This window comes from Hylobates moloch, unplaced genomic scaffold, assembly GCF_009828535.3.
Source record: "Hylobates moloch isolate HMO894 unplaced genomic scaffold, HMol_V3 SCAFFOLD_13, whole genome shotgun sequence".
Taxonomy (NCBI): domain Eukaryota; kingdom Metazoa; phylum Chordata; class Mammalia; order Primates; family Hylobatidae; genus Hylobates; species Hylobates moloch.
This window is the reverse complement of record NW_026652288.1, coordinates 105,510,003-105,524,288: the sequence shown is the minus strand read 5'-3', so window position 1 is coordinate 105,524,288 and position 14,286 is coordinate 105,510,003. Positions and strand designations below refer to the sequence as shown.

At 44.5% G+C, this 14,286-nt stretch overlaps 1 protein-coding gene across 8 annotated transcripts in view; it reads left to right on the top strand.

Annotated features, from left to right (window-relative positions):
* Positions 1–14,286, top strand: part of IQCG (IQ motif containing G) — a 79,434-nt gene that overhangs the window by 17,953 nt on the left and 47,195 nt on the right. For all 8 annotated transcript variants that reach the window (XM_032171993.2, XM_058426124.1, XM_058426125.1 and 5 more), the window contains 3 exons: positions 690–922; positions 7,473–7,601; positions 13,831–13,912. In XM_032171993.2, the coding sequence (XP_032027884.1) occupies positions 690–922; positions 7,473–7,601; positions 13,831–13,912 (444 nt within the window). The remainder of the gene's footprint in view (positions 1–689; positions 923–7,472; positions 7,602–13,830; positions 13,913–14,286) is intronic.

Sequence of the window (14,286 nt, the reverse complement as noted above, 5' to 3'; positions counted from 1 at the left end):
TTTTGTTTTGTTTTTGCTTTTCATTTCTAACAGTAAAGAAGTCCATATTTATCAAGAGAAGAAGATTAAATTTCTCTTTAATTTTCCATTAAAATTTCAATTTTTTAAAATTATTACTGTTATATGGCCAGGCGCAGTGGCTCACGCTTGTAATCCCAGCACTCTGGGAGGCCGAGGTGGGCGGATCATGAGGTCGGGAGATCGAGACCACGGTGAAACCCCATCTCTACTAAAAATACAAAAAATTAGCCAGGCGTGGTGGTGGGCGCCTGTAGTCCCAGCTACTCGGAGAGGCTGAGGCAGGAGAATGGCGTGAACCCAGGAGGCGGAGCTTGCAGTGAGCCAAGATCACACCACTGCACTCCAGCCTGGGCGACAGAGCAAGACTCCGTCTCAAAAAAAAAAAAAAAAAAAAAAATTATTACTGTTATATATACAGCCTGGGTTTTTTTTTTTTTTTGAGACGGAGTGTACAGGTGGTAAGTTGGGGAATGACAGAGAAGAGGAATGTTGTGTGAAGTTAGCAGCAGGGCATGCGTGGTTTGGTGTGGCTGAAGAAAGGGGCACATTTTCTTGGAGTATAGAGTAGAAGTCACAGAAGATAACGTCGAAAAATGTACACAAAGGCCTCTTTCTTGTGGTATTGTCTCTTTAAAAAAATTCTTTCTAATTGTTTATTGTTTTAAAAGAAAAGCAGAGAAATGAATCTAGAAGGAACGAATCTAGACAAACTTCCAATGGCCTCAACTATCACGAAAATACCCAGTCTGTTAATAACTGAGGAAGGACCCAACTTGCCGGAAATCAGACACAGAGGCCGGTTCGCTGTGGAGTTTAACAAAATGCAGGATCTTATCTTCAAAAAACCTACAAGGCAGACCATCGTGACTACGGAGACTCTGAAGAAATTTCAGATTGAAAGGTAAGGAAGGAAGACATTTGGCAGTGGAATAATGTATTTATACACAGAGAAGGGGCGCCCAGGTGGCTGACTGCTCTCCTCCACGGGTGAGTCATTACTGTGTATGCAAAATGACTGCTGAGAATAGAATTAGCTAAAGACTGCCTAGAGGCAGGGTGATATGAATGGAAAGCAAGGCAGCTATATGATATTGCATAAGTTATTAAGTCTTTTTTTTTGAGATACAGTTTCGCTCGTCACCAAGGCTGGAGTACAATGGCCTGATCTCGGTGCAGTGCAGCCTCCGCCTCCCAGGTTCAAGCAATTCTCCTGCCTCAGCCTCCTGAAGAGCTGGGATTACAGGTGCACGCCACCACGCCCAGCTAATTTTTGTATTTTTTAGTAGACAACGGGTTTCACCATGTTGGCCAGGCTTGTCTTGAACTCCTGACCTCAGGTGATCCACCCGCCTCAGCCTCCCAAAGTGCCGGGATTACAGGCATGAGCCACCGCGCCCAGCCGTTTCTTTGTTTCCAATTTTTATTTTATTTATTTTTTAAATTTTTTTCTTTTTTTTTTTCCTTCAGATGTATACCTGCAGATTGTTTATTTTTTAGAGACGAGGTCACTCTGTAGCCCAGGCTGGAAGCCAGTGCTATTGACAGGAGATATCATAGAGCACTGCCGCCCTCAAGCTTCTGGTGTCCAGTGAGCCTCTTGCATAGCTGGGACTACAGGCGCGCTGGCTGTTTTCAATTATTAAAAATGAGAATGGGCCGGGCGCGGGGGCTCACCCTGTAATCCTGGCACTTTGGGAGGTAGAGGCTGGTGGATCACAAGGTCAGGAGTTCAAGACCAGCCTGGCCAACAAGGTGAAACCCCGTCTCTACTAAAAATACAAAAATTAGCCGGCCGTGGTGGTGGGCACTTGTAAGCTCAGGTGCCTCAGCACCAGCTACTCAGGAGGCTGAGGTAGGAGAATTGCTTGAACCCGGGAGGCAGAGTTTACAGTGAGCAGAGATGGCACTACTGCACTCCAGCCTGGGGGAGAGAGCAAGACTCTGTCTTGAAAAAAAAAAAAAAAATGACCGTGATAGCAACCTTGCAACCTTAGTGTAAGGGTTAGAAATAAGGCTTTAGCCTAGTACCTGGCACAACTTGGTAGCTATTGTGATGCTTTATCCATTAATAGCTACTATATAACTATTTCTTATTATTCTATATAGCCAAATTCCAAACTGTGTTTTAATCCTGAGGGTTTCTTAAAGGCAGTCTAAATTCCCATTGTCTCATAATTTTTTGTTGTCAGCTGGCTCAATGACAAATAAGCCTGTTAAGAGGGTGTAACATTATGTTAAGAACTTTTGGTAAAAGAGTTTACTGCAATTACCCAGGGCCACTAGCTAAATCCAGTCTGAAGTCTGTTTTTGAAAAGTTTTATTGGAATACGGCATTGCCCATTTGTTTATACATTGTCTGTGACTGCTCTCATGCCATAATGCAGAGTTGAGTCGTTGCCAAAGAGAACTTACGCCCTGCAAAGCCAAATATTTACTATTTGCCTCTTTACAGAAAAAGTTTGCTGACCTCGGTATCCCGCCCTAACCAAGGGTAAGATCTTGCTAAAGTCAGTCTGGCCCAGATCTGCATCGGACAGAAAGGCAACCTGCTTATAAATTGCCCGCTCGTGTCCTTTTCATTCTCAGTGTGTGGCTCGTATCTTTTCCTGAAAGACCCAAAATACCAGTCGCAAGTATTTGTAGGGGATTAGTTTTAGATTTATATTCCATCTGAAACCCAGGGTATGTTCACAAAATGTACATCTCCACCAGTTATCCAGAATCAAAGTGGAAATCAAAATATCAAAGACATAAAAACTACAACAGGCCGGGCGTGGCAGCTCACACCTGTGATCCTAACGCTTTGGGAGGCCAAGGTGGGAGGATTGCTTGAGCCCAAGAGTTTGAAACCAGCCCGGGTAACATAGTGAAATCTCATCTCTACTAAAAATCAAGAAAATTAGCTGGGCAGGGTGGTGCGCACCTGTGGTCCCAGCTACTCTGGAGGCTGAGGTGGGAGGATCACCCGAGCCTGGGAAATTGAGGCTGCAGTGAGGTGTGATTGTGCCACTGCACTCCAGCGTGTGTGACAGTGAGGACCCATCTCAAAAAAAGCGTAAAAAGCAAAACAGCAACAACAAAAAAACTACAACTCTTCTGGCTGGGCGCGGTGGCTCACGCTTATAATCCCAGCACTTTGGGAGGCCGAGGCAGGCGGATCACGAGGTCAGGAGATCGAGACCACGGTGAAACCCCGTCTCTACTAAAAATACAAAAAAAATTAGCTGGGCGTGGTGGCAGGCGCCTGTAGTCCCAGCTACTCGGAGAGGCTGAGGCAGGAGAATGGTGTGAACCCGGGAGGCGGAGCTTGCAGTGAGCTGAGATCGGGCCACTGCACTCCAGCCTGGGTGACAGAGCAAGACTCCGTCTCAAAAAAAAAAAAAACTACAACTCTTTATGAATTTAAAATGGGAATTTGTAGGAAGTTTGTGTATGCTTTCCTTGCTGTACTCATCTTTATGCATTATCATCTTATTGCATTGAATTAATAATTAATTATTTTATCATAACATACTACTGTCAAAAGACAAAATTACAACAAATCTAAGTATCTTCTTTTTTTTTTTTTGAGACAAGAGTCTTACTGTGTCGCCCAGGCTAGAGTGCAATGATACAATCCTGGCTCACTGCAACCTCCGCCTCCCGGGTTCAAGGGATTCTCCTGCCTCAGCCTCCTGAGTAGCTGGGATTACAGGTGCCCACCACCACGCCCAGCTAATTTTTTTTGTATTTTTAATAGAGACAGGGTTTCCCCATGTTGGCCAGGCTGGTCATGAACTCCTGACCTCAGGTGATCGGCCCGTATCTCAGCCTCCCAAAGTGCTGGGATTACAGGCATGAGCCACCGCGCCCAGCCACAAATCTAAATATCTTAATTGGCTTTTATTTGCAATTCTAAATCAGGCAACACCTCATTCTATGAAGCAGAAGTACTGTTCTGATGATCTGGGCAGAGGCGGTTGGCTTTACAGGCAGAAAGGGCTGAAGAAAGCAGAAGCAGAGACTATAATGTGAATGGTCTTGTCGAAGTTACTTTCCTGGCTGCAGGCGGTGGCTCACACCTGTGATCCCAGCACTTTGGGAGGCTGAAGTGGGAGGAGCGCTTGAAGCTAGGAGTTCAAGACCAGCCTGGGCAACATAGCGAGATCTCATCTCCACAAAAATAAAAAAAATTGGCGGGGCATGGTGGCGTGCTTTAGTCCTAGCTACTTAGGAGGCTGAGGCGGGGGAGGACCACTCAAGCTGGGGAGGTTGAGGTTACAGTGAGTTATGATCATGCCACTGCATTCCAGCCTGAGTGACAGGGCAAGACCCTGTCTCTAATTAATTAATTAATTAATTAACAATTTAAAAAATCACAAATTTACTTTTCTTTCTTTTTTTTGGAGACAGAGTCTCATTCTGTCACCCAGACTGGAGTGCAGTGGCACAATCCCGGCTTACTGCAACCTGCGCCTCCTGGGTTCAAGCGATTCTCCTGCCTCAGCCTCCCTAGTAGCTGGGATTACAGGCATGCACCACCACGCCTGGTTAATTTTGTATTTTTAGTAGAGACGGGGTTTCACCATGTTGGCCAGGCTGATCTCGAACTCCCGACCTTAGGTGATCCACCCGCCTCAGTCTCCCAAAGTGCTGGGATTACAGGCGTGAGCCACTGCGCCCGGCCACAAAATTACTTTTCTTGGAAAGATTAAAGCAGAGGGGACTTCCTTACCATACCAGCTAAAACTGGCTATTCTCTCTCTCCCTCTCCCTTGAGTTCTTTGTTATGTAAAATAGTAACTATAATTCTTGCCAACTATGTCAAAACATTAAATAGCAGTTTTTAGTTTTTATTTTATTATCATTATTTTGAAACAGGGTCTCACTCTGTTACCCAGGCAGGAGTGCAGTGGCGCAAACATGACTCACTGCAGCCTCAAACGACCCTCCCACCTCAGCCTCCCGAATGGCGGGGAACTACAGGCACGTGCCACCATGACCAGCCTTTGTTTTTTTTTTTTTTTTTTTTTTTTTTTAGTTTTTGTGAGATGGGGGGTCTCACTATGCTGCCCAGACTGGTCTTGAACTCCTGGACTCAAATGATCCTCCTGCCTCGGCCCCTCAAAACGCTGGGATTACAGGTGTGAGCCCCTGTGCCCGGCCTAAACAGCTCCACTGAGGAGAGGATCATGAAGAACAGCGGACTAGGCGTTAGGAAACCTGGGTTATGTATCTCCAGCTCTTTCTCAAACTAGTTATGTGACCACGGGCAAGTCACTTAACTTTCCTGAACCTGGTTTACTCATCTCAAAAATGTGAATGTTTCCTGAAACTGGTTTACCCATCTTGAAAATGTGAACGTTTGGCCGGGTGCCGTGGCTCATGCCTGTAATCTCAGCACTTTGGGAGGCTGAGGTGGGCAGATCACTTGAGGTCAGGAGTTTCATACCAGCCTGGCCAACATGGTGAAACCCTGTCTCTACTAAAAATACAAAAATTAGCTGGGTATGGTGGCATGTGCCTGTAATCCCCGCTACTCGGGAGGCTGAGACAGGAGAATCACTCGAACCTGGGAGGTGGAGGTTGCAGTGAGCCGAGATCGTGCACTCCAGCCTGGGCGACAAGAACGACACTCCGTCTCAAAAAAAAAAAAAAAAGACCCAGAAGGAACATCATAATGAAATTGGAATTATGCCAGGAATGCAAAAATAGTTTAGCATTAGAAAATGTAAATAAATAAATAAATAAAAAGAAAGATCAATAGATGCAGAAAAGGCATTTGGCCAAATTCAACATACAAAAACCAACACTAAAAACCTCTTAGCAAACTAGAAATTAAAGAAAATTTCTTTTTTTTTTTTTTGTTAGCCGGGTGAGGTGGCCCATGCCTGTAATCCCAGCCACTCAGGAGGCTAAGGCGGGAGAGTCACTTGAACCCAGGAGGCAGAGATTCCAGTGAGCCGCGATCACACCACCGCACTCCAGCCTGGGTAACAGAGCGAGTCTCCATCTCAAAAAATAAATAAATAAATAAAATAAAAACATGTAAAACTACATGTATTATTTAAATAAAACACACAAACACATGACAAAAGTATCACAACATGCTAGAGAATAATAATCACCAAATTCAGAAGAGTGTTTATCTCTGGGGAAGATTGAGGGGACTGGGACTAGAGACTTCAGATATATCTGACACATGTAATCTCTAAAAAAAACCAAGTCTCTACCATGGTAAAATATTTAAATTTGGTGTTATGTACATAAATATTATTTTATTTATGCTTTCTAAATTTTTGGAATATTTCATAATTTTGAAAAAGTTAAATCATTAAAAAAATTTTTTTAAAGACCTAATCAAACTTTTGCGTTTTTTTTTTTTTTTTTTTTTTTGAGACAGAGTCTGGCTCTGTTGCCCAGGCTGGAGTGCAGTAGTGTAATCTCAGCTCACTGTAACCTCTGCCTTCTGGATTCAAGCGATTCTCCTGCCTCAGCCTCCAGTAGCTGGGATTACAGGTGCGCACCACCACACCTGGCTAATTTTTGTATTTTTAGTAGAGACGAGGTTTCACCATGTTGGCCAGGCTGGTCTTGAACGCCTGACCTCAAGTGATCCGCCCGCCTCGGCCTCCCAAAGTGCTGGGATTACAGGCATGAGCCACTGCACCTGGCCTGGGTCCTAACTTGTGTTACTTCTGTAGCCCTTTGTGAATGTAGGGAAATGCATATATATATAAAATACATGTATTATACATATATATTATACATATATAATACGTATGTATTATACATATATAATACGTATATATTATACATATATAATACGTATATATTATACATATATAATACGTATATATTATACATATATAATACGTATATATTATACATATACATATATAATACATATATATTATACATATACATATATAATACATACATATTATACATATATAATACATATATATAATACATGTATATTATACATATATATATTTTTGAGACCAGGTCTTGCTATGTAGTCCCAGCTGATCTCAAACTCCTGGGCTCAAGCAATTCTTCCACCTCAGCCTCCCAAGTAGCTGGAATTAGGGCACATGCCACTGCACCTGGCCTGAAAATATTATTTATTTATTAATTTACTGAGACGGAGTCTCACTCTGTTGCCAGGCTGGAGTGCAGTGGTGATCTCGGCTCACTGCAACCTCCAACTCCCAGGTTCCAGGGATTCTTCTGCCTCAGCCTTCTGAGTAGCTGGGATTACAGACGCGTGCCACCATGCCCGGCTAATTTTTTTGTATTTTTAGTAGAGGTGGGGTTTTACCATGTTGGCCAGTGGTCTTGATCTCCTGACCTCGTGATCCACCTGCCTCAGCTTCCCAAAGTGCTGGGATTACAGGCATGAGCCACTGCACTTGGCCGAAAATAGAATTTATTAACTCATTTTTTTGTTGGTCTGTTTCTCCTTACAGGCAGTTTTTCAGCGATGTGATTGCAGATACCATCAAGGAGTTGCAAGATTCGGCCACTTACAACAGTCTCCTGCAAGCTTTGAGCAAAGAGAGGGAAAACCAAATGCACTTCTATGATGTCATCGCCAGGTCAGAGTAATGTTAGGTTTACTTGCTTTGCTGTATTTTAAAGTGCTAAAACACTCTTACTGGAAATCCTTGAATTTTAAAGCAAACCAACCATGTGCTTTCCAGGGAAGATAACTAGAAGTCAGAATTTGGGTTTTCTTCCTAGTTCTGCTGGGACAATAAGTCAGATTTCTAGGCCTTCGTTATCTGTATTTACAATATATCAAGACCATTCTTCCTTCTCTAGTAATCTTTCTTAAGATTGAATTCGGCCGGGCACGGTGGCTCATGCCTGTAATCCCAGCACTCTGGGAGGCCGAGGCGGGCAGATCACGAGGTCAGGAGATCAAGACCATCCTGGCTAACACGGTGAAACCCCATCTCTACTAAAAAATACAAAAAATTAGCCGGGCATGGTGGTGGGTGCCTGTAGTCCCAGCTACCCGGGAGGCTGAGACAGGAAGATGGCATGAACCCGGGAGGCAGAGCTTGCAGTGAGCCGAGATCACGCCACTGCACCTGGGTGACAGAGCGAGACTCCGTCTCAAAAAAAAAAAAAAAAAAAAGATTGAATTCATTGAAAATCACTGAACAATAACAAATGAATGCCAAGGAAAGTTTCTCATTTCCAGAACCTTTCAATTTATGAATTCTGTCTAGAACTCTTTTTTTGTTTTGTTTTGTTTTGTTTTGTTGAGAAGGAGTCTTGCTCTGTCGCCCAGGTTGCAGTACAGTGGCATGATCTCAGTTCACTTCAACCTCCGCTTCCCACGTTCCAACGATTCTCCTGCCTCAGCCTCCCAAGTAGCTGGGATTATAGGCACACGCCACCACACCTGGCTAGTGTTTGTATTTTTTAGTAGAGTTGGGGTTTCGCCATGTTGGCCAGGCTGGTCTCAAACTCCTGACCTCAAGTGATCCACCTGCCTCGGCTTCCCAAAGTGCTGGGATTACAGGCGTGAGCCACCGTGCCCGGCCTGGAACTCTCTTTGGATGTTGATCCTGTAATGATTGACCCTGCATTTTTCTTGTCCTTTTTTGCTCATTTACCATCTGCATTGTTTTTATACTATTCTTAGAGAGATTTCCTTAACTTTGTCTTCCAACTCTTTCTTTTTTTTTTTTTTTTTTTGAGATAGAGTCTCGCTGTGTCACCTGACTGGAGTGCAGTGGCACAATCTTGGCTCACTGCAACCTCTGCCTCCCGGGTTCAAGTGATTCTCCTGCCTCAGCCTCCCTAGTAGCTGGGATTACAGGCACCCACCACTGCGCCTGGCTAATTTTTGTATTTTTAGTAGAGACAGTGTTTCACCATGTTGGCCAGGATGGTCTTGATCTCTTGACCTCGTGATCTGCCCACCTCGGCCTCCCAAAGTGCTGGGAACACAGGCTCTTTCTTTTCTTTTCTTTTCGAGACTGAGTCTTGCTCTGCCTCCCAGGCCGAAGTGCAGTGGCACGATCCACAGCTCACTGCAGCATCATCCTGGGTCCCAGGCTCAAGTGAGTAGCCTCCCGAGTAGCTGGGACCACAGGTGTGTGCAACCATGCCTGGCTAATTGTTTTATTTTTGTAAAGTCAGAGTCTCACCATGTTAACCAGGCTGGTCTCAAAATCGTGGGCTCAAACAACCCACCCGCCTCGGCCTCCCAAAGTGGTGGGATCACGCCTGTAACCCCAACCACAATTGGTCTTATCTTCCAACTCTTGTGTTTAATTTTTCAAAATGTTATGCTAACATTGATTTCTAAGAGCTCTTCCCTGAGTTTTTCATTTTTTATAGTATCCTTTTTTGTCACTCAGGCTGGAGTGCAGTGGCATGATCTTGGCTCACGGCAGCCTCGACTTCCTGGGCTCAAGCAATCCTCCTGCCTCAGCCCCCTCAAGTCGCTGGGGACCCAGCATGCCCAGCTAATTTTATGTATTTTTTTGTAGAGGTGGGGTTTTGCCATGTTGCCCAGGCTGGTCTTGAATTCCTGAGGTCAAGTGATCTGCCCATCTTGGCCTCCCAAAGTGTTAGGATTACAGGTTTGAACCACCATGCCTGGCCTTCTCCTACTGAGCTCAAGTGATCTGCCCGTCTTGGCCTCCCAAAGTGTTAGGATTACAGGTTTGAACCATGCCTGGCCTTCTCCTACTGAGCTCAAGTTATCTGCCCGTCTTGGCCTCCCAAAGTGTTAGGATTACAGGTTTGAACCATGCCTGGCCTTCTCCTATATTTCTAAGAACATTAATTGTAGTTGTCTTTTTTTGTTTAAGTTGTCTTCTGTTTCTTGTATTATCTATCTTCTCTCCGAGTTACTTTTTCTCCCATTTGTTTTAGTTTCTGTTTTGTTTTGTTTTTTGTTTTGTTTTTGAGACACAGTTTCACTCTTGTTGCCCATGCTAGAGTTCATCTGCCTGCCTAGCCTGCCTCGGCCTCCCAAAGTGCTGGGGTTACAGGCATGAGCCACCACGCCCAGCCTTCTGTTTTTTTGTTTTGTTTTGTTTTTTAATTTACATCTAAATTTTTTAGAGGCAAATGTTACTCTGTCACCCAGGCTGGAGTGCAGTGGCACCATCATAGCCCACCGCAGCCTCGAACTCCTGAGCTTACGCTATCCTTCTGCCTCAGCCTCCTGAGTAGCTGGAAGACATTTGCCACTATGCCCAGCTAATTTTTTGTTTGTTTATTTGTTTTCCTAGAGACGAGGTCTCACTATGTTGCCCAGGCTAGTCTCCAACTCCTGGCCTCAAGTGATCCTTCCACCTTGGCCTCCCAAAGTGTTGGGCTTATAGGTGTGAGCCACCGCACCTGGCTCTGGTCTCTGTTTTTAATGTTAGGGGAATTGTGTTTGGTCATCCTTGGCCGTCCGTTTGTATTTAAGAGTGAAGCACCAAGAAGCTGATGGATGCTGTGCTGTATGCATGTGGACAACACTGCACTGTAGCATGGCTGGGCAGAAAAGAAAAGCACATCTTTTCCCTTGGTGTAGTCAGCATTCTCGAAGAATCTACCAATCTTTGCTGGGAGGGATGAGGGGCAGTGAAGAAGTAATGGTTATTGTCTGTGGTTACTCTCTGACTACCCATGTGTTGAGAGCTAGCCAGGGAAAGGCTGGGGAAACTCACCATCCACTAAGCAGAATGTTTTCGGTTCCCTGTTTTTAGCGTGGCCCTTCATCTCCACCTCCAGCTGTGTCTGGTGTCCGTCTCCAAGTCCAAATCTTTGGTTCAACGATTCCAGGAAACCTGGCCAAAACTAACCAAACACCCATGATCTCCCGAGAGGAGGAAAAGGCAGCTGCCTGGCCACAGGGCTGGGGAAGGGAATCAGGTCCTCCTGCTCCTTTGCCAGACTTTTCGATCGCTCCACCTGGATTTAGCCCTGTGGCACAGTTGTGCCTTTGAAGATGTGTAGTGCCTTCATGTGCTGAGCTTTTCTGGGGGGCCTGTAGCTTTATTCTGTTTTCTTCTTCTTGGCTTCTCATTCTGTACACATTTAGATCTCATTTTTCTCTTGTCTGCTTTATATCTTCTTTAATTTTGCTGATGTCTGTAAGCTGCATCGTTTCTTCTCCCAATCTCTTTGTGTTTATAGGTTTACACCTTTCATTATTTCTTGCCTGTTATTTTAGTATTGTTTCAAGAGTGAATAGAGGACTGAGCATGGTGGCTCACACCTGTAATCCCAGCACTCTGGGAAGACGAGGTGGGTGGATCATTTGAGGTCAGGAGTTCGAGACCAGCCTGGCCAACATGGTGACACCCCGCCTCTGCTAAAAATGCAAAAATTAGCCAGGCATGGTGGTGTGCACCTGTAGTCCCCAGCTACTCAGGAAGCTGAGGCAGGAGAATTGCTTGAACCCGAGAGGTGGAGGTTGCAGTGAGCCGAGATCGCGCCACTGCACTCTAGGCTGGGCTACACTACAAGACTCTGCCTCAAAAAAAAACAACAAAAAAAAAGAGGGAACAGAAATAAATGCATGTGTTCACCTGCTAAATAAAATGAGAAAGAGCCCATAGTTATGTCAAGTGAAAACATTAGGATAAAAATTATACCCATAATATAACTTAGTTTTGTAAGAAAAAAATTATAGTGTGTATTGACTGGAAGGAAATATAATAAAATTTCAACGATAGTTAACTCCAGATAGTAGGATTATGGGTGATTTTTATTTCTCTTCATACTTTCTTTGCATTTAATATTTTAAGTTCTAGGACACACGTGCAAAACATGCAGGTTTGATACACAGGGATACACCTGCCATGGTGGTTTTCTGCACCCATCAGCCTGTCATCAACATTAGGTATTTCTCCTAATGCTCTCCCTCCCCCAGCCCCCCACCCCACAACAGGCCCCAGTGTGTGATATTCCCCTCCCTGTGTCCATATGTTCTCATTGTTCAATTCCCACCTATGAATGAGAACATGCGGTGTTTGGTTTTCTGTCCTTGTGACCATTTGCTGAGAATGATGGTTTCCAGCTTCATCCATGTCCCTGCAAAGGACATGAACTCGTCCTTTTTTATGGCTGCATAGTATTCCATGGTGTATATGTGTAAAATGGGCACTTTTATAATCTCATGTAAATGATAATTTGTTTGTTTCAATAAACCTTTCCTTGGGATATTGAATTAATAGTAGAGGCAAAGTACTCATTCTGTAGCTTTCTTATCTATTTTTTGTGATCTATGAGTGGGAAGTACATAATCTATAGTTTGTTTTGGCAATGACAATCTCAAGATTCTAGTTAACTATGTGCTTTCTAAAAATTCCTGGCCGGGTGCAGTGGCTCACACCTGTAATCCCAGCACTTTGGGAGGCCAAGGCGGGTGGATCATCTGACGTCAGGAATTCGAGACCAGCCTGGCCAACATGGTAAAAACCCATCTCTACTAAAAATACAAAAATTAGCCAGTGTGGTGGCACATGCCTGTAATCCCAGCTACTCAGGAGGCCGAGGCAGAAGAATTGCTTGAACCCGGGAGGTGGAGGTTGCAATGAGTCGAGATCTTGCCACTGCACTCCAGCCTGGAGAACAGAGTGAGACTCTGTCTCAAAAAAAGAAAAATAAATACATAAAAATAAAAATTCTTGAGTAAAAATCTTTACCTAGCTGCAGTTTAGTGAGAAGTCTTTTTTTGTTGTTTTGTTTTGTTTATTCTGGTATGGTTTTGCTATTTTTTGTTTGTTTTAAACCTAAATAATGGGATTGCTGGAGAGAAGCAGAAGACTGTTTCTCAGAGCAGATTGAGAAACAGTCATATAAAGTAGTTAAGTTCACAGGCTCTGGTGTCAGACAGTCCTGCGTTTGAACCCCTTTCTGCCATTTACTGTTTGTGTGTCCATGGCAAGTGTGTTAGTCCAGGTCTTCTGAGAAACGGATGCTGAGATGGAATTATTCATGCAAAGATTTTATCAGGGGAAAGATCTGCGTGAGAGAAAATGGGGAGGGAACCTTCAGAACCAGTGCAAGGCCGACCCCCAGTGAAGGAGAGGCTGGAAGACACGGCTGTGTTCGGCAAGGTCATCTGGAGTCCTTGAGCCAAAGTCAACCATCAGAGACTCCCTGGCTCCCCAGGAAAGGCCCATCCTATGCGATTCCTGCCACACGTAATGGGATGGGAGCAGTCTGTGGGCAGTGTGGCCTCAGAACACACAGAAAAGGATTTCAGAGCCTAGAAGCTGGGATCCTTGCTGACTTACACTCCCTGTAGTTGGAGAGGCCTTGGAACACACACAGCGAAAAATTTCAGAGCCGGGACCCTTGCTGATTTACGCCCCCTGTAGTTGGAGATCGGTGAGGCACATTCTCACATCCAGCACATCAACTTACCTTAGCTGTCTACACCGCATCTTCTCATCGGTAAAATAGAAATCAGGCTGTTGTGAGGGTAAGAATATGTAATCAAAGTGCCCAAAGTAGAAAGGATTCTTCTTTCTCCTCTTGCTGTCCTTCTCTTCTTCACTTTTTCTCAGCAGCAGCTATTTTTAGATTCAACACTGACAAGCCAGAAAATCTTCCTCCAATCTGTTAAAACAAATCTGTCCTTTAAAACATGTTATTGAAAATATGACGTGGACCAGCCCTGTTAGCATCGCTTGGGAACTCGACACAGATGCACACTTCAGGCCCTTCCCAGACCTGCTGAGTCAGATTCTCTGGGGGAAGAGGCCAGGAATCTGGTTTTCTTATGTGCAGGGTGGTCCTTGTGCACGCTAAGGTTTGAGAAGCACTGCTCTAAACAGAAATCATTCTTATATCTTCTAGGGAGGAAAAAGGAAGAAAACAGATAATATCACTTCAAAAACAGCTAATTAATGTCAAAAAGGAATGGCAATTTGAAGTCCAGGTAAGAATTATTTGCTTAACACCAAAAGTGACTGAGCTAACACAGCTATTAAATATATGGAAGCCATCTTTCTCAAGCAGAGAAGAGTTACGCGTAAATGATTGTTGTTTCCTCAGGCATTCCTTTACTATTGAAAACATAGCCGGGCGCGGTGGCTCACGCCTGTAGTCCCAGCACTTTAGGAGGCTGAGGCGGGCAGATCTCCTGAGGTCAGGAATTTGAGACCAGCCTGGCCAACATGGTGAAACCCCATCTCTACTAAAAATACAAAAATTAGCTGGGTGTGGTGGCAGGTGCCTGTAATCCCAGCTACTTGGGAGGCTGAGGCAGGAGAATCGCTTGAACCCTGGAAAGTTTCAGTGAGCTGAGATTGC